This window comes from Coenobita brevimanus, chromosome 40 (assembly GCF_032717465.1).
Source record: "Coenobita brevimanus isolate Jiangsu-jjx chromosome 40, ASM3271746v2, whole genome shotgun sequence".
Lineage (NCBI taxonomy): Eukaryota > Metazoa > Arthropoda > Malacostraca > Decapoda > Coenobitidae > Coenobita > Coenobita brevimanus.
Genome location: NC_136993.1, coordinates 64,538,829 through 64,559,517, shown reverse-complemented (window position 1 = coordinate 64,559,517; position 20,689 = coordinate 64,538,829). Strand labels below are relative to the sequence as shown.

The following is a 20,689-nucleotide window of genomic DNA, read 5'->3' as shown; positions in this document are numbered from 1 at the left end:
GATGTATGTGTTCTCGTCCTCACAGGGTCCTTGTCTTGTGTGGTCCATTTCTACTTCTGATGCTCCTGGTGGTGGTGATGCAAACCATCAGCCAGGCAGCCCGTTACTCCAGCTCAGAAGAAGTTTATTAAAATTTCTGCTTCCTCCTCCTCGTGGTTGCCTTCAGATGGTTGGTCCAGTGTACAGTCTTCTGGTGCCGGAATATCTCTTTCTAAGGGCCTTCCCAAGCTCTGTTCCAAACCTGACCATTTGCCAGGGACTATGCAGTCCCGCACCTTATCCTGATCCTCTCACTATTATAAGTTCTATCATTCTGCAGAACTGTCGTGGCTTACGTGCCATTTGGGAGTAATTGCGTCATCTTGTTGCACAGTTTTTGCCAGTAGGCATGTGCATCCAGGAGACCATGGTTGGTGACACCGTTCCTTCTTGCCCTCCCGGTTACCATATCTCTTATTCTGATCCTGTTCTAAACCAAGGACAATGTGGGGATATTGCTATCTTCCTTCGTCGTGATGTTCCATTCGCTCTTCTGAGCCTTTCCACTCAGGTACAAGCTGCTGCCATTCTGGTCAGTCTGCATCGTTGGAATACAATTTGTAGTCTCCATGTCCCACCTAGTGCTGCTGTTGGAAAGGTGGATCTGGAGCACTTTCTGATAATCTTCCTTCCCCCTCTCTTTTATCGGAAGATTTGAATGGTCGTCACCCACCGTGGGGTGACACTGTGGCTAGTCCTTGGAGTACATTGCTCTTCTTTGGTGGAGGATTTGGAGTTGGGTGTCGTGATTTCTGGTGAGATGATGCATTTCCATGACCACACTGGGACTTATATTGCCATCGATTTGTCTCTGTGCTCAGCCGATGCTCCTCTAGATTTTGACTGGAGTGTTTTGCCAGACTTGCACGGCAGTGACCATTTCCCTGTCATTTTTTAACTGCCGCTGAGGGTGGCCCACAACCTCATCATCCTTGCTGGTGCCTGGATAGGGCAGTCTGAATACTGTTCATGTAGTTATGTTAGAGTGACCACTGTGAATGATTTGGGGAGTACTGATGAGGCAGTTGCTTATTTTACTCATGTTGCACTCGTCAGTTAATTCATCTATCCCATAAACGAATAGTCAAATTCATAAACGCCCGGTTCCTTGGTGGACCCCTCAGTGCAGTTCTACAGTGATGGTCAAACGGGTCGCCATCTCGTCTTCGTCACCATCATGGGGATCCTCAGCACTTAGCAGCATTTCGGAGGGCGAGAGTTCATGCATTGCAGGCATTTTCTCATGGAGGAGTTATGTTTCCTCAGTTGCCTCGAGGAATTCTTTCACTCAGGTGTGGACGGGGTGAGGAAAATTTGGAGGAATTATTCCATTCCGTGTTTTCCTGTTATGTATCATACAGGATGGGACTGTGGTTGATCATTTTGCTGCTGCTGAACTTCTTTTAGATCATTTAACTAACGTGTCATAGAAGAGTACACATTTGCCTTCGGCATGCCACCGTTGGCATTAGTATTCTTAATGTCTAAGCTTTGTCTCTTCAGGGGTAGAGTCTCATAACGTCCTTTTTTCTAATTTTGAACTTCATGCAACTTTGCCACAATGCCATGATTTCGCTCCTGGCAGTGAAGATACTCCTTATGCTTATTTACGTCACTCGTATGATGGATTCCTTTCGTTTTTGCTGTCGTTGTACAATAGAACCTAGTGTACTGGTGCTTCCGGCTTGTTGGGGTGTTTTTAGTTATCCCCATCCCCAAGCCTAGAGCATCTACACCATGGGTTCCTAACCTTTTTCTCACCAAGTCCCCGTGAGTTGTCAAATCATCAACCGTACCCTCCATTAATCTGACACTGATTACTGAATGGTTATACAGTATATTGACTAATTTCATATACAATGTTTCTACAGTGGATATTATCAAATGGTTGAAACTGTAAGAACAATATTAAGGAGTTAATTATTAACATCAAATCTGTGCACAATGATACTACACAGGAGTGAAACTGTGGTTGCTTTATGAAGTAATTACTTTATGTAGAAGTTACTATATGAAGTGCAGAATGGTACTATACAGGCAATTGTAAGACTAACGAAAATAAAATGACTTCATCTGACAAGTAAGCATTAACACCATGTTTAAAATAAGACAACCAGTATTAAAGTTCAGTATGAAGATTTTGCATTTTTTGTGCAAATAAGTCTCTGAATTCGAGAAGCAACATTAGTCAAACATACTTGAGGCTCATAAGCCATACACAGCTTTTAGTTTCCGTGTTCAACAGCGTTGAATAGCCATGCTTATATTCAGGAAAGACCTCACAACAAGAGTAGGCTTTGATGTCGTCTTCGTTTCTTCAGTTTTTCGGCGGACCTGGCTGCGATTTTTAAGTACACGTCACATAATTTTCACTCCTACCCAGTATGCTCTTACTATTTTTAGTGACACCTGCAGTGCTCTTTCTCTGCACTGGAGTCTTTTAATTCACCTCATCCACTGGTTTTTATCAAGTTTAGGGTGATTTCCTCCCTGGCTGTCGTGAGGGGTTTTGTTGGATTCCTGATTGTGTCCGGGAAGCATAGTTCCCTTTTTTATTACGGTTCAGCACCACTGCCCTCAGCCAGGCAGCCCTTGTGAGATAGGTTATTGCTAGGCTAGGCTAGGTTAAAAAGATACGTAATTTTGCCTGGGAAACACACTGAGCATGTTTCCAAGAAAAACCTATGGTTAATTTTGAAACGACGGGACGAACGTCGTTCCTGGCTGACGTTCCGGTGATGGTGCTGAACCGTAATGCAGAAGGGAAACATGCGGCCGGGAATGAGCCAGATGGTCTGCTGGCTAAGGCAGCATCGACTCACCGTTCTACTGCTGTGGGATCCCACCGTCCTCTGCATCACCTGACTGCATATGATTCTTGCTGGGCGAATTTGCCTTTTTGGCAAGACTGCTGGAATACTGTGGGGTCTAACAAGATGGGTGATGTTTGTGATGAGATGGGCTCCTTCGCTTACCGAGGCCTGTATCGCTGGTGGGAGATGGCTTTATACCAGCTTTGGACTGGACACGCCCTGTTGTCTCAAGGATTTTTACTGGAGGGTGCTCCCCCTTTTTTGTAAAACGATTGCTTGGTCCCCCTGACCGTTCGGGACTTTCTGGCGATGTGCCCCAGTCATGGGAATTTACACCGTCTTAATCTCTCTGAGCATCAGGCTGGTGATTGCTCGTATCGTCTTTCGTTGGTGTTTGAGGAGGTTGCCTGTTGTATGGGAAGGGGAACCCACAGCTTTGTGGAGGCAGTTGGATTGGTTCATAAGATTTAATATTTGGTGTCTTTATCCTGTTTTTAGTGTTTCGTACTTCCTTTTCTATGTTTTAGTGATTTTATTGATTTTGTGTGTTTTAAGTTATTAGTTTTGCTTATGTTTTAGATCTTCTCTTTTCTTATTCTTTGTTGCCGCCTTTTGCGTTGTTGTCCGGTGCCATAGAACCCTGGCAGTTGCTCCACCATTTTTTTTTTTTTTTTTGGTTAACCAGGCAATCAATCAATCTATTTCCTGTTTGTTGAGACATAAATTTACATCACGCGGTATTGTACCTATTGTTTGTTTAATTCTGATAAAATAGCCTTTGAACTTTCTGTGCACTATGAAGTAAATGATTAGATAAAGTGTGATAGATGTACTGGCGAGACTGTGAGAAGAAATACAAGCAGCATATGCCTCATACAGAAACCTGAGCCAAGGTCAAAACCTAAACCAGAGGCTACACAAATTTATGGCTAAAATTAACTCTGATGGTAAGACTAATTTAAGTCTACAGCTGAACCTGATCCTAAGACTAAACCTTAGCATATGGTTAAGCTTAGGCTAAGACTAATGTCTAAGGCTAGGCATGAGTCTAAGGTTAAGTCAAGGCCAAAGGTAAAGCTAAAACTTGAGGTTTTGTCAAAGGCTTAGACTAAACCTAAAGCCGGATCTAATTTTAAGGTTAATTATAAACCCAGGTCTACGGCCAAATTATCCCTAATTTAAAGGTTAATTCTAAGATCAAACCCAAGCATATATCTAAACCTAAGCCCAAGGGCAATCCTGCTGTAAAGTTAAGCTGAAATCTAGGGCTTAATCAAAGCATAAGCTGAAGATAATCCTGAAGGTAATCTCAAACCCTAAGCTAAAATTATCACTATAGATAACCTCACCCTAAAGCAGAATCCAAATCTAAACCTATCCCTAAATTATAAACTAAACCTCAGCCGAAAGCTTAATGGAAGCCTCCATCCAAACCCAAGCTAAACTCTGTCTAAGCTAAACCAAAGCCAAGGCTAAAACTAAGTGTAAGTTCAACCTAAATCTAAACTCATCTTTAGCTTAAACCAAGTATAAGCCTTAGCCCCAAAAATGTACACCTGTGACTAAGTAAACCTAAGCCTATACTAAAGTTTATGCAGTTACACTTAGTACAAACACAGCCCAAGCTAAACTTCAGCCTACACCAGTGCTAAAAAGATAAACCTAATAATCAGCTCTTAAATCTCAACCTAAACTGATGTTAAACTAAGGCTTAGGTTTAAGCAAAGCTGAAGTTAAACCTTAATTTAAACTAAGCCTAAAAAAAGGACAAAACATAAACCTGAGCTAAATCTAAGCCAGAGCCTAAGTCATATCTAAGTCAACGCCTAAGTATCATCTAAACCAAAGTCTCAGTAAAACCTAAGCCAAAGCCATAGGGTAATATAAACCTGATTCTAAAATAGACGTAGGAATTAGCCTAGTTATGCCTAAGCTTTAGGCAATGTTAATAGTAAGCCTTTGACTAAAGTAAACCTAAACCTTAGCCAGAGTTAAACCTATGCCTAATCCTGACCCTCAACCAAATCTTCGTCTAGAATTAAGCCCAAGTTAAGCATAAGCCCAAGCTAAGTCCAGTAAACCTAACCCAGCATAAACATAATATAATTCAAGCTTGCCTACTCAAACCTGCCCTAATGCTATAACTCTTGCGTAATCTAACAATAAGCGTAACCAAGCTTAAACGAAAGCCTAAGCCACTCCTAAACCTAAACCTACTTAATTACACCTTCACATAAACCTATAACAAAGCTTACATCTGAACTACACAGAAGACACATGTTACCTTCGACTGACTTCGCCGATCAAGGGACTGTTTTTTGGACCGAGCATGGCCCCCATCGATGTCAGGAACTCTTCTCTTGCCAGGTAGAAGTCACACCTGCCTGTTGGTTGACGCTGTGTATTATTTGTACAAAGCAAATGTAATTACCAAACTCCCTTTTCATATTTTGCCTTGGATGGTACGTAAACTTTGTTAATTTTCTTGACAATTATCAGTTGTGTGGAATCAGTAGTTAACTCTAAGAATGTGTGTGTGTGTGTGTGTGTGTGTGTGTGTGTGTGTGTGTGTGTGTGTGTGTGTGTGTGTGTGTGTGTGTGTGTAAAAGTCTATTTTACCATATGTCTTTCATGCATACATACGTGTACATACCTACAGACCTAACCAAATGCTAATAAATCTGTTCACTCGTCATCAACAGTTTCAATACTTCGGACATTTAACAGGCTGAATAATTCACACAAAAATTATAAATCTTATAAAGCAGACCAATCCGCCAATATCGTGTCTTAAATAATAATGGATTCTTATTATTTGCATTTTGCCTCATTCTTCATCAACCTATATGCATCCTTCGTCTGTCATTTTGCTTTCCGATATTTCACGCCGTGTTTATGCACACATTATACATAAAAAAAACATTCGTGCATTTCTATACTCATTTCTCCTGCCTTCTCTCACGGGTGGATCCATGAGTATTGACCATGCTGACCGGGCCCCACTCCAGGTGTATCACACGATGGTAGTATCCAGTACTGTGCATATGTAGAATGTATCTTTTATGCTTGCTTCGTTCTCCCACACAAACAATCCTTGCTAACAGGTGTGACTTAGTTGGGTTACAGCATGAAGATGACAAACCCTCTTTACTTTAGAAAATAATATGGATTACACCTGAAAAATATTCCTGGATCCACCCCTAAGCTCCACATCATACCTTAATTACCCTTATACAATATCTACATTATCTTCAAAAGTCTCTCACTCTAACATTACTAACATTTATATCCTTCTCACTACCCTGTTCACCTCCATTCTCTTCACAGTCAGATCATCGAACCACACTCTTTTACACCCTTTGATGATTTTTAGGCTTCCTTACTGCACGTCCATAACAAATATATACAATCCTATGAAAAGTGTCCAGCCTGACGTCTCATTTCTTTTTTCCCTTTTCTCTCTCACTTCTTTATTCCACATTATAAGCTTTCGTAACACCACTTGCCATTTTCAACCACCCACTATTTACAAACACATCACAGTGGATCACCTGTTCCAGCCGCGATTGTCTTACTGCTACTCACTGCTTTGTAACCACCATCACACTGAATGTCTGTTTAGTTACACCAGACTAAAATATTAAATTAATCTTCAACCATCACCAGCTTCATCTCAGTTTCATAATCAGACCCTTACTTCCCCTTACATGCCCTCACATCTTGCCTCTCCATCTCGTTTTTTTATCTCCCGTTCCTTCTAATACTCACCCATCCACTTGGTCAACTATAAATACTAACCTGTGGCTGAGAAATCCTGTGCCATCAGCACCCTGGCTACACTTCCCACCATCATGAGAACGTGGTCGCCTTGTCTGACCTTCCTGTCCAAACTGGTCGCCAGCTCCATGGAATGGATGGGGTGGTATCTGCCCACTGAGTTCAGGCTGTACAGTTCTCGAAAAATACCACTCTCTGCTGTCTACCGGGCCAAGTATTATTAGTAGCAGCAGAGGTAATACTGATGACGATGATGATGATGATGATGATGATGATGATGATGATGATGATGATGATGATAATGATAATGATGATGATGATGATGATGATGATGATGATGATAATAATAATAATAATAATAATAATAATAATAATTGTAATAATAATAATAACAATAAAACAATTTCAATATCAATAAAATAACTGTAATAATAATAATAATATTAATAGTAAAAATAACAATAAAAACAATTTCAATGTCAATAAAATAACAGTAATAATAATAATAATAATAATAATAATAAATGATAACAAATAGTCATCCAATTTCTTTTTGCCCAGCAGGAGTATAGAGGCCTGGGGTTAGTCAACTAGAGCGTTCTTAACATGGGGTGCATGCAACCAAAGGGGGTGCTGAAATCAATGTTAGGAGGTGCTAGAATATACTGCATTATTTTTTTCTTATTGGTTTTGCTTAGTATTGGAATCCTTGATCTTGAGCTAACGAGCAAGCGATGTTTACTCTCAGTTTAGTTTGGAACTGAGCGGCCTGGCCCAACAAGGCCCGATCCGACCATCAAGGTAAGCAGAAGCTAATAACTTTACCCCTCTGTGAAGCAGAGATGAAATTCTTTCTGCAAGTGATACATTCATACAGTAAAAGTTATCAACTAAAAACTCATCCATAAAGGCATACGAACCCCATGGAATCTCTAGTTTTCCAGGGGAGTGTTCGGCTCAGATCGGTAAATGCCTCAATTATGATATCAAATTTATAAGATTTTCATTCGTAACACCGTTTTTGGCATCAGCTCTAACGTTTAAAATTCGGAGACTCCGCCTGTAATTTTAAAACGTTTTAGCTGTGTTCTGATGGTGAAATCAACAAGGGAAAACACCTCCTTAAACAAACTGAAATCCAAGAAGATCTGTACGTACAATGTAAGAAGCCTAGGAGAAGATTACAAACTTAATGACTTAATGACTGAATTGATATTGTATGTTTGAGTGATGTCCATAGAAAAGAAGAAAGCGTGATTCAGCTCCAAGACAGCAAATGCCTGTTTTACTACAGGGCAAGGCAAAATGAAAGAGTTAATGGTGTATGATTTCTAATTAACAGAAATCTCCCGGAAAACATCGTTAAATTCAGTAGTGTACCGGACAGTGCAGCATGGACAATAAACAGACTATGCAAAAAATACACCCTTAAAGTAAAATAAGTATATGCATTGACTTCTCAAAGCTCAGATGAAGAAATTGAAACATTCTATGATGACATCTCCCAGATTATGGAAGAAAAAAAGACCACATATGCTATACTCAGAGGAGACTTCAATGCAAAAGTTGGGAAAACGAAAAATGGATAAGCATTTATGGGAAAATTTTGAATTGGAGAAAGGAATGAAAGTGGAGAAATGGTGGTAAATTTTGCTGAAATGTACAACATGAGAATAAGGAACACATTCTTTCATAGAAGAACAAGGCGAAAAATTACAAAGAGAAGTTCAAATGGAGCAACAAAGAATTAAATCGACTTCATAATAGGAGGTAAGAATAACTATCTATCTATCTATAGCCCGACGCCCTAATCCCGCAAAGGGTGGTCGCAGACAAAACGCCTCCAGGTCACTCTGTCACCCACCATTTGACTACCCTCCCCCCAACTCACCCCCCCCTCCCTCATATACCTCTCAACTCCATCCCTCCACCTCATCCTCGGTCTACCCCTCCCTCTCCCTCCCTCCACCTCACCTACATACACCCTCTTAGTCAGTCTTTCATTCTCCATCCTCTCCACATCATATTTGTCACGGTTATCAGCAAAGTAAGATAAAGCAGATCACTTCGCTCAGACTTTCTCCTACAATTTCATCTTGGACGATTCTGGTGCTGTTCCTCCATCACTTTCCCCTTCTTACTTCCTCATAGCTGACATTTAAATTTCTTCAATTGTTGTTTTTTCTGTCATCACTGGCCCCAATACTAACAAGGCATATGTGCCTGATGGGGTCCCTCCTGTTGTCCTCAAGAACTGTGGTTCTGTGCTTACACCCTACCTACGTAAACTATTTCGCCTTTGTCTATCAGCTTGTGCCTCTCCTTCTTGCTGGAAATTTGCTCCCTCTGCCAGTCCCAAAGAAAGGTGACCATTTCCAACACTCTACTTATCGCCCAATTGCTTTAACATCCTGTGTCTCAAAAGTTTTCGAGTCTATTCTTAACAGAAAAATTTAAAAGCATCTTTCCTATCACAAGCTTCTTTCTCATCGTCAGTATGGGTTCCGTCAGGGACGCTCTGCTGGCGATCTTCTCACCTACTTTTCAGACTCCTGGTCATCCTCCTTTCGGGACTTTGGTGAAAGCTTTGCCATTGCACTTGACATCTCAAAGGCTTTAGATCGAGTCTGGCTTAAATTTTTATTTTTCAAACTGCTCTCTTACGGTTTCCATCCTTCTATCTGTGCCTTCATCTATAGCCTCCTTTCTGGTCGTTCTATAGCTGCTGTTGTAGTCACCGTTCTTCTCCTATATCTATCAACAGTGGTGTTCCTCAGGACACTGTCCTATCACCAGCGCTCTTCCTTTTATTTATCAATGACCTTCTAAGATGTACATCTAATCCTATCCACTCATTCGCTGATGATTCCACCCTTCACCTTTCCGTTTGGTTCCTGCAATGTCCATCTCAGCAGTTACTTCAACAAACAAGGGATGAGGCTATCTCACACCTAATGTCTGACTTGGCTCGTATCTCTGACTGGGGTGAAAATAATCTTGTTGTTTTTAATGCATCAAAGACTCAGTTCTGACACCTATCAACCCAACAATATCTTCCACAGGAGTACCCACTAATATTTAATAATATCCAACTTACCCTTGCATCATCCTTAAACATATTTGGGGTTTCATTCTCTCGGGTTTTTTCTTGGAATGATTGTATTATATCTCTTGTATAACCTGCTTTCAAGAGATAAGGTGTGCTAAACCGACTCTGTACCTTCTTTACCCCTGCACAGTTGTTGACTTTATACACGGGTTTTATTCGCCCCTGTGTAGAGCACAACTCTCATATGTGGGGAGGATCCCCACATACAGCTGTTCACGATAGGGTGGAGTCAAAGGCTTTTCATCTCATTAACCCTCCTCCTTTTACTGTCTCCCTTCAACCGCTGTCTCTTTGCCGCACTGTTGTGTCTTTATCTCTTTACTATTGCTACTTCAATGGTCACTGCTCCTCTAAACTGTATGCATGCATCCCCCCACCTCTACGATGGGCTCGCAGCACCCATCTCATCCCTTTTCTGTCCAACTCTCTAATGCAAGAGTTAACCATTACTTCCAGTTCTTCATATATGCAACAGTTAAACTCTGGAACTGTCTCTCTCTGTCTTTATTTCCTACTTCCTGTGATCTCCAGTCTTTCAAACACAGTATGTCAAGGCATCTTAAAATAAACGGATCTTGAATTTGGCTCTTGTCTGTATTTTTTTCCTTGGAAGGAACGGTTTCCGGGCTCCTGGCCTTTGGTTCCTTCTTCCTTGCAAAAAAAAAAAAAAAAAGCAAGTGACCAAAGAATGGCGGTTTCCACAGCCAGACTAAATTTCAGAAGTGAAAGAAAGATTATTAAAATAAAAATATATGCCCAATACAAGTAAGCGAAAACAAAGCAGCCTTTCTATTAAAAATCACAAACAGATTTCAGACTTTAAGTTATGCTAAGCGTGACGCTGAAGAGTTAAATGATAGAGTAACAAAAGTGCTAAGAGAATCAGCGCAGGTAGTAGGGAAAGCTATTACAACCAAAGCCATGAAGTAGGCTATACAGCTAAGACACTCGAGCTCATAAAAAAGAAAAAAAAAGGAGAGGAAAGTAAAAATGAATATTAAATAGAACGAGCAGAAATGAACAAGCTTATCGACAAGAGATAGAGAGAAGAAAAAAGAAAGAGAGACATATATCAGATGAATGAAACCATCTAAAAAGGAAAAAGTCTGAAATAGGTCCGAAGTAAAATGGCACTAGGAAAGCAACAAATTATATCACTGAGAGACCAAAATGGCAACGTAGTTAGATGAAAAAATAGGACTGTGAAGAGAGTTTAAGAAATATACAAAGAACTGTATGCATCAAAGACAATAGTACCAAAATCTAAATTTTCAGTAGACGTAAGTGAATTACCTGAGGTAAAACCAATTATTATAAACACTTCTCCTCAAAATCTAGAGAGAAGGAAGGCCGTAGGAGAAGATGGAATAGTAGCAGATTTACCGCTGGATGCAAGAATGTTAGTACAAAACAGGCTCACCCACTTATTTACTCAGTGCATAAAACAATAAAATTCCCAAAAATATGATGTAATGCAATAGTTATTTTGCTTTACGAAAAAGGGCAACTCAAAAGGTCTTAGCAAGTATCAACCCATTACCTTATTACCAGCTATTTACAAACTCTTCACTCAAGTCCTTACGAACAGAATAACAAGAAATTTGGAAGAAAACCGAAGCGGGTATTCGACTACTGATGATGCACACACAATGAATCGGCTAATTGAGAAACCTACATAACATTGTTACGTTCCCTTCCCACACTGCCACAGGCTCCAACAGCAGTAGTTCAGTATAAGAAGGACGTTGCCCAGTGAGTTGTTCTTCCTGGAGGCAGCCTTGCGGTGTACAGTACACAGGATCAGCTTAGGTGTCGTAAACAAACACTGGCTTCTTAAGTTCACTGTCCTTATTTTCCAAATTACACTTAATACTTACCAACTTCACATCGCTGTTTCCACTAGCGCCGAAGATATACAATCTTCACTAACTGTAATTACACTTAATGCTTGCCAACTTCATTTCACGTACCGGAGAAAATCTTTCATTAACTACATTGGCACTGCACTGACACTGATCTACAATCAAACTGAACCAATCTGACTGAAAACTGCTCTAGTCCCTTCCCCATTCTTATATAAGCTTCCTGTATTTTAGACTGATCCATTACTTCTCCAGAGTTCTCGAGCATTCTCGAAGGAGCAATGGGTACCACTGTCACCAACTCATCCAAAACATGTCAGAGTTTACTTACGATACAAATCACTCTAAATGCTTTAGCATACAAACGTATATGAAATTACATAAATTAACAATCACAAAAAAAGCATTATAGAGAAAAAGAGCATAAAAAAAAATGTATAACTTTACAAAATATCTCACTCACAAATAGCAGGCTAACTGGCAACTCTGACACGTACAGTAAAATTACAAGAAAAACTGAGACCCTTCCAGACTACATAACTAGAAAATCTCGCTTCTCAGCACTATCTCCTACCTAGTCCTTTGTCGTCCCCCCCAAAAATACACAATGTATACAAACATAATCCTTAATCCAAACTAAACATTTATTTATGTATAAAGTAATCTTTCAACTTGTCAGGTCTTCTAAGCTGCTTCCGATGACGTTCCGGCTCCTCCACACAGTCCAATCCTCCTGGAATGTCTTGGTCCTCTTCCTGATGCACTTTTTCTCTTTGGAAACCATCCTCTTGTATTTCAGCTCCTTGGTCCTCCTCAACATCCTCGGCTGCGGTAGAGTACAATTCCTCGGAGACATCCCAGCTGTACTGTCCTGGCCCATGGTACTGCCACAGACGGTTCACATGTACCACCTTTGGGCGAGACTTTCTGCCTCCACAAACCCAGTACATTACGTCTGATGGGTGGTCCAACACAGTGTAACGCCCGTCCCATGGACTTTGCAGCTTCGGATGTCCCTTCTTCCGCTGAGGATTATACAACCAAACTTTGTCACCATTATTTAAGCTCACCTCACTTGCCTTGGCATCATATTTGCACTTCATCACGTCTCATGAAAACTTAAGGGCTCCTCGCACTTGATGATGTATATACCTCAGCTAGCTTTGCTTCGCACAGCTGGTGGTGTAAGTAGGCAGCTCTTCAGCAGACCAGGGAGAGACTGGCTCAGTCAAAGAATGCTTGGAGAAGGTGGGGGGAGGCCTATGTTCAGCAGTGAACTTCAAATGACGCATATATATATATATATATATATATATATATATATATATATATATATATATATATATATATATATTTATATATATATATATATAGTTTCTATACTGTAAAAACACACACACACACACACACACACACACACACACACACACACTGAATGGAGGCAATTATGAATACACGTTTTATTGAAGTCTGCGTGGTGATGACATTGTTCAATTAATATTTTATTTTTTCAATGTTTCTGACAAAGAAAGAATGTTCACTGCTCAGAGTACTAAGTAAATTTCTAAATTCCATTGTGATTTCTCGAGACGTCTTTCAGCTATCCTTAGACCATCATCAGGAGATGCTGTTTCGTTGGAATGCTAAAGCTGGAATAAAAATTGAGCTTCATCCTGGGTTAGAAAAGTGAGGGGGGAAAGATGAGAAGGGAGGAGAGAATGGGAAGAAATTAAAGTGGGAGCAATACTGGAAGCTGACCCCATTACTGTGGCTAGTTCCAGTCGTCTGCGGCTCTCTGTTCGTTAGTTCCTGTCTTGTGCGCGGTGGTGATGGTGACGTCGCCGCAGCTTGATCGAGTTGGCTGAAATCTTCTCTTGTGTGATGTGAGAGATGTCGAAGGTGGTACCGCCAGAAGAAGATTGAAATTTGATGGGCTTTCGGGCCTTCCTTCAGACGACAGCCTTCGTGTTCAGCTGCCCTGGTTTCTTGGAGACTGCGTCAGTCGTGTCAGAGATGATACTGTTCTCTCCTTCGACTTCTGAATTAACCGCTGGCTTAGGTGTAGGCTTAGTTATATTCTTGGCTGCAGGCTGTTCCAAGGTCATGCTGACTGCTTGTTCGTCTCTTTTCTTCGTTTTCCTTTGTTTTTTTCTTTCTTGCTGGAGCATCAACAAAGTTTTTGAGGATAGTTAAGCTAGGCAACCCATTCTCCTTGATGCTGGGAAGAGGAACCAGCAGCGTCTTCGTGTCATTACCACAAAAAGCATTTACCATCTCAATACAAAGAGTTATGAGGGTGGACTCTTTGGACAGCGCTTGGATGTCGTTTTTTACTCCAGTAGTAGCTTGACGGTATTTTAGCTGTGCTGGAGCTTGACTGGATCCCTGTGCTTCCGAGCCAAATTCGCCTGTAACACTAAAGGATTCTGGTCCTTTATCCTTCCCATTTTGATATGGAACCCTACATCCTCTCCATCTGCCAGGGACATTCCAACCTTTTGGGAGCTGGGTTTTGTGATGGAGGACTTGTGGACAAAATAGTCCTGATTGAAATGAAACCATATCCTGCCCTGTAGTTTAACCATTTAACTTCCCCCATGTAGATATTCATATGTTTCGTTTTAGGGGGGGTGTTCTGGGTCTCCATAGTGAAACGCTGTTCTGATCGTGCACACCTGTGAACACGCGGTGGGTCGGAGCTAGAGTGAGTAGAGGATGGAGGTGTTTCCACTGCGGGGGCTGAAATGTAATAGAGTTCCAGCTGAATGAAGGTTGGTGGCAGATGAGCCAGTATTTAAGCCTCACTGTTAAATCAGGTGATGGGGGATAGCAGGTTCTAAGACAGTCAGAGCACAAAGCACACCGGAGGGCGCTCAGCCAGTCAGATAGCGTCATGCAGTCTCCTGCTTAATGGGAGAAAAGATTCTGGCAGTTGAGATATGTTTATCGCAGGTTTATTGGTGTGGTAGTAAACAGGTCCTTTCATGCTTTGCCTCCTCGTGTCAGGTTCTTTATGCAGGATAATAGTTTGGTTTTCAAGTTGTTGTCTGGTTAAGACAAGACCATGACTTCTGCTGTAGTGGTGTTGAATTACATCGCCCTGTAGGTGAGCTGTTATCCTCTTGAACAAGGTGGATGAGGTGAAGACTACATATATCGAAAATTTTGGCGACTGCAGTCATCAGTGGCGCGCGCACACACACACACACACACACACACACACACACACACACACACACACACACACACACACACACACACACACACACACACACACACACACACACACACACACACACACACACACACACACACACACACATTTATTTATTTATGTACTATCTAGGCCACCATAATCAAGACAAGTTAATCCTGTACTACATAACCGAAAGTGATTATGTACAATAATATGGCTACGAATAGTTTGCTATAGGACTGTCAGCGTTTTCTGTACGATGATGCATTCATTGTACTGTATCTATCAGCAAAATGTTATTCACCTCATGAGATTAATTAATGAAGTTTCAAATATTGTTGTTAATCCCAGTCTGCCCGGCCAAGAAGAGTCAATGACCTCAGGTAAGCAACTACTTCTGTGGGGCCATCATATAGGCACTGTAATATACATACACCGTGTTGGGGTCCTTCGCACCCTTGTAGTAGACAGTGCATTGCCAGGGTTGGACCTACAGGTACAGTATCGTGTAGGAAGCCGGCGCTTCTTTGTGGTTAGACAGTAAATCGCCAGGATCGGATCAAGGTCCTTCCCATGGCAAGGTGCTGGGATTGATGGGGGGTTCACTCCAAGGAGAACGCCACAGCTGCCCCACCCAGGGTGCACAGTGCCATCACATGTAGGCTCCCTTTCAGCACCTGATTTATATTTTGTATTTTTTAACATCTTCAGTACAAGTCCTTTCATATGTTGAAAAATAATCGTACGGTCGGATAAATATGTAAAAATGATAGACTTAATTGAAAAGCTTAATGTGGTCTGTTCTTGATGCAGCCAAGTAAAATTCTTCAGAATATGTTAGCCCAACAGCAATGAAAGGCGGAGCTTCTCTGTGTTAGGGAACGCATATGTATATGCTCAAGATAGGAAGGCAAATAGGGGGGCCTTCCGCCAGGAAACACGTATGTACAGTTTGGAAGTTTGACGCCCTATTTGAGACCAGATGGCTCAAGTTTTAGCAGTAGTGACCGCCTTACTCTCCCTCCTAAATTCCCATATACAATCAATACGTCCCAATTAGTATCAAGTGTGTACAAAGTCATTTTCAGGCACATTAGCAAAGTAAAACATTCTTGAGACTAAGAAACTGAGTTGGTATGAAACAAATTACCAACTCTATGAAGACACGTTTTACAAAAGTGCAGGGTAAGAATATAAGTTGTCCTAAGTTTCTTCTGCTGTGCAGGAGTACCATGTCATTATTCAGAGTGCAGGATGAAGTTAAGTTATTGTGCCAGTATGTGGCACAAACTATCGTCCATCTCTCTTGGGAACGGTATTGATTTCACTTGCATATGAAATATCATCTCACTTGGACAACAAACACTTAGGTCTTTGTCAAGCATTGATTTATATATATATATATATATATATATATATATATATATATATATATATATATATATATATATATATATATATATATATATATATATATATATATATATATATATATATATATACATACATGTATATATATATATATCTATATCTATATATATCTATATCTATATCTATCTATCTATCTATCTCTCTCTCTCTCTCTCTCTCTCTCTCTATCTCTCTCTCTCTCTCTCTCTCTATATATATATATATATATATATATATATATATATATATATATATATATATACAATTTTTATGCAAGTAATTAGGAACCAAAGACTAGGAGCCCGCAAACAATTCCTTCGAAGGAAAAACACAAAAACAAAGCAAAAGTGAGCCAAATTCAAGACCTGTTCATTTCGAGATGCCTAGACACAGTGCGTTTGAAAGACTGGAGATCATAGGAAGTAGGAAATACAGACAGAGGGAAACAGTTCCAGAGTTGACCTGTTGCATAAATGGAGGAGTGAGAGTAACGGTTTACTCTTGCAATAGAGAGTTGGACAGAAAAGGGATGAGTATTTGTTGTTGGACGGGTGCTACGTGCCCGTCGTAGAGGTGGAAGGATGCAAGCTGACAGTTCAGAGGAGCAGTGGCCATGGAATCAGCGACAGAAATGAGATAAAGAGGCAACAGTGCAGCGAAGAGACAGAAGTTGAAGGGAGGCAGAAAGAGGAGGAGAGTTAATAAGACGAAAAGCCTTTGACTCTATCCTATTGAGAAGAGCTATATGTGGGGAGGCTCCCCTCACATGAGAGTTGTACTGTACACAGGAGCGAATAAAATCCGTGTATAAAGTCAACAACTGTGCAAGGGTAAAGAAGGTACGGAGTCGGCTTAGCACACCTAATCTCTTGGAAGCTGATTTTACAAGAGATGTAATATGATCTTTCCAAGATAATTCCCGAGTTAATGAAATCCAAGCATGTTCAAGGATGATGCAGGATTAAGCTGAATATTATTAAACATTAGTTGGTTACTCCCGTGGAAGATTTTGTCGGGTTGATAGGTGTAAAAACTGAGTCTCTGATGCATTAAAAACAAGAAGATTATTTTTGCCCCAGTCAGAGATACGAACCAAGGCAGACATCAGGCGTGCGAAGCAATATATATATATATATATACGCTTACAAGGTATAACTGGATAGTCACTGGCAAGAGAATATTTATCTTCTATAAAAAGGTCCACGTTGTTATCTCGCACCCTCCCGTACAGAGATGACAGAAAAAGCTGCATATATGTATGATTTATTGATTTTTTTTTTCATTTTTCTTAAATTCCTAATAAGTAACCACACATGATATAATCATACTATCACATCACCGAGCGATTGAAATATCAAAGACCTCTTGTACAACATGCAATACAAACTAACGATAATGCAAGCAAGTCTTTTGTAAAATACATCAGCACTATAGTCGGTTTATTTTCATCTTAGGGAACTGAGCCATTCTTCCAAGTTAAATACTAATTCGAGGTTACGTGAAATTAGATGAACTTTAGTTACAATGTAGAATTGGGTATCCTTGGTTACTAGTCAGATTTCCCCTTCAGTCTGACTACACCTGGCTCTCAACTGAGCTGTAAAGAATTGGGGAACCTTGTAAGATGAGATTAAACGTGCTATAGTCAGCTGGAGCGAAGGCCATTTAATTCGCATGGCTGTTAAACTGGTTTTGGTGAAATCCTATTAGATTTATTATGTTCCGTGAAGTCTGCCTTTAGAATCAGGGCATTTCATAAAGTTCCACTGAATTACAGACTTTATCCTAAAACCAATAGTAAAACAAAATATCCGGCACTAACTCGTAGGAGAGTAATGATATCACTGGTGTTACGGCCGATATATTAAGATACAGTGAATGTTTACCTACACCCACACCTCAGATAGTCCAGTTTAGCGCCAGTAGCATAAGTGGCGTGTTTACTATAATCCAGAGCGATTGTAAATATGAAGAAATAAGAGATATTTACCCTTAGCGTAAAACATTTCGATATAGGATGCTTACCCGAACGGTCTGATCTTGAACAGTTCCGCTTTGGATTAAGAGCGTAACAGGGTTGTCAACGACGTCCTGGAGTGACTGTATGGGCATGGGTATGTATCTGACGGCCAGGAATGATGTGAGGTTGCCGGCATAGCTCCGCGTCATCACCAGCGTGGCCAGCATCCACACGCCCACCAACACACGCTCACACCTCCACCAACCCGAAGACTCCACCACATCTAGATTAGGTTAGGTCAGGATCAACAATAATATGGCCAGTGTCCAAGATACCCAAGACTGCGATGCTCATACCACAACTGGCCAGCAGATTAGACCATATCTAAGTTACGTTAGGTTAGGCTGGGTTAAGATCAGTACGAACATGACCATCAACACACCCGAATCTACATGCCCACAATACCACTAAGCCTGGGACTCGACCACACCTGGATTAGCTAACATTCATTAATATTTATCCCTTACATAATGAGAGGTCACACCTAGCCTGAATAATACTGTCCCAGAGTGACAAGAATACGTCAGTTACGTTTTCTCTCGTCGTCAGAGAAACTAGCCTGCACAACCCCCATCACAAGCTGCACCATCACCATCCCACAGATTAAAATCCATTCAGGGTTTGGGACAGTTATATGCTGCTAGATCATCATAAACCAAGGAAGTGAGAATGATTATGTTCAAATCACAATATAATGTAAAAAAAAAAGACAATTATATACTTTTCTAACTACCTACCTAACCCTTCAAAACCAAAGGTTTCTGCACATGTGATGTAGTAATTGCTGTACTTAGTGTACTGTCCTTGGCTTATCGCCTCATCTATCTATCTATCTATTGCCAGACGCCATAATCCCTCATAAAGTTCATAAATCGAGACCACAGTATTCCCTCCTGAGTTTTGAAAATAAATCACTGTACTCCTCGGTAACACTGGGTTTTAGAGGGTTAAGTATTTAACAGCTGTTTCCGATTATAAACAAAGCATGGGTCATTACCTTACAGTTAGTTCTGACTGACACTGGCAAAGCTACACTGTCGCAACCCCTCTACCTGACCAAGCATATACCCCCACCTCTGCGCACACCTAACCAAGCGCAAAACTCCCCTTCCCCCCCCCATATTTCCTTTTAAAGATGGGTGTAAGGAGAACACCTTAACATAGCCTGGGCCCTTCAGATTCCTTGCGCAGGTCGCATTGAAATATCTGGAAAATTTTCTTTTTTTTTCATTATTAAAAAATAAAAATGCTTAATACACAGCATTCTACCTATCAAAAATCACCAGTTCACAATAAGCCACATAACTATGTGAATTTTCATGACTTTAGTGAATACTTTCTGATTTCTGACCCAGAAACAAAATCTCTATGCTGGGCAGCCACACAACTCTGCAGACCGACACCTATTGATCCCGGTGATAACAATACCCTCCTCTGACTTCGTCAGGTGGAAGGTAATAAGTTTATAGAATAATCTGATAATGAACATACAAAAACAATAAATTAGATTCCTTGTGCAAGTAAGATGACTTCTGATTTTTTTTTTTTTTACTCATTCATTATTTTTAAAAAACTACTACTTAAGACACAACATTCGGCCTATCAAAAGGCACGAGTTCACTATAAAACACATATTAATATGAAATTTCTTGATTCTATAGTGATAATTTTCTGAGTTCTGGCCCAGAAATGAAATGTCTACCCGTCCTGCCACCCAACTCTAAGGATGGACACCTATTGATCCCAGTGATAACACCCTCCTCTGACTTTGTCAGGTGGAGGGTAAAAAAATGTACTTGTCCCTGATAACTACCTCTGGAATATAAGTGAGGTTTTCTTAAACGACCGAAACAAGAATAGATCGTGTTTTTTTTTTGTTTTTTTTAATTCTGGCTATAGGAGCAATTTCCTAAATTAAGTGGACTATAGGCCAGTGATTACTCACCTTGCTGCAACAACACACGCACGCAAGTTGCTGCTTTGGTTAGGAACTGTGTGTGATGCAGTGGCTTAGCAGGGAGACAGAAGGCCATTCCTGCCATAACAGCTACAACCACCACCAGAGCAGCTACCAACCCCACCCACACCAGAGACCCAAAAGGTAGTAGGAAACTCCAGGGATCCACCTCGGTTTTACCTCGTCCGATTATCAGTCGAGTACTCACGATGTCAGCAGGGAAGGAGAAGTCGACCACCCTGGCTCTCGCGGCAGTCATATCGAACAAGCCAAGGCTCATGTCAACCTCCTGCAGCAAAAAGTGAAATTCTAGTTCTTTATTTTCATTGTAATTTCCAGCTATATTTATTTCACTAATCTCACTAAATTTTCTTACACACATACTGATTTACTTGCACGGATTCAATATTACTGCTACTTAAAATAGCTCGTTGAATCCTAGTATTGCATCTGTTGATGCTTTCTCACATGATCGTCACATCTCTTCTCATTTTCAATCACTCTTC

The 20,689-nt window shown here is 40.7% G+C and overlaps 1 protein-coding gene across 1 annotated transcript in view; it reads right to left on the bottom strand.

Moving 5' to 3' along the window:
* Positions 1–469: 469 nt before the first annotated feature.
* Positions 470–20,689, bottom strand: part of LOC145397169 (uncharacterized) — a 34,438-nt gene continuing 14,218 nt past the window's right edge. The window contains exons 10-14 of the mRNA XM_080270365.1: positions 20,364–20,472; positions 18,232–18,449; positions 6,651–6,831; positions 5,137–5,236; positions 470–626 (exon numbers count right to left, since the gene is read on the bottom strand). Of these exons, the coding sequence (XP_080126491.1) occupies positions 470–626; positions 5,137–5,236; positions 6,651–6,831; positions 18,232–18,449; positions 20,364–20,472 (765 nt within the window). The remainder of the gene's footprint in view (positions 627–5,136; positions 5,237–6,650; positions 6,832–18,231; positions 18,450–20,363; positions 20,473–20,689) is intronic.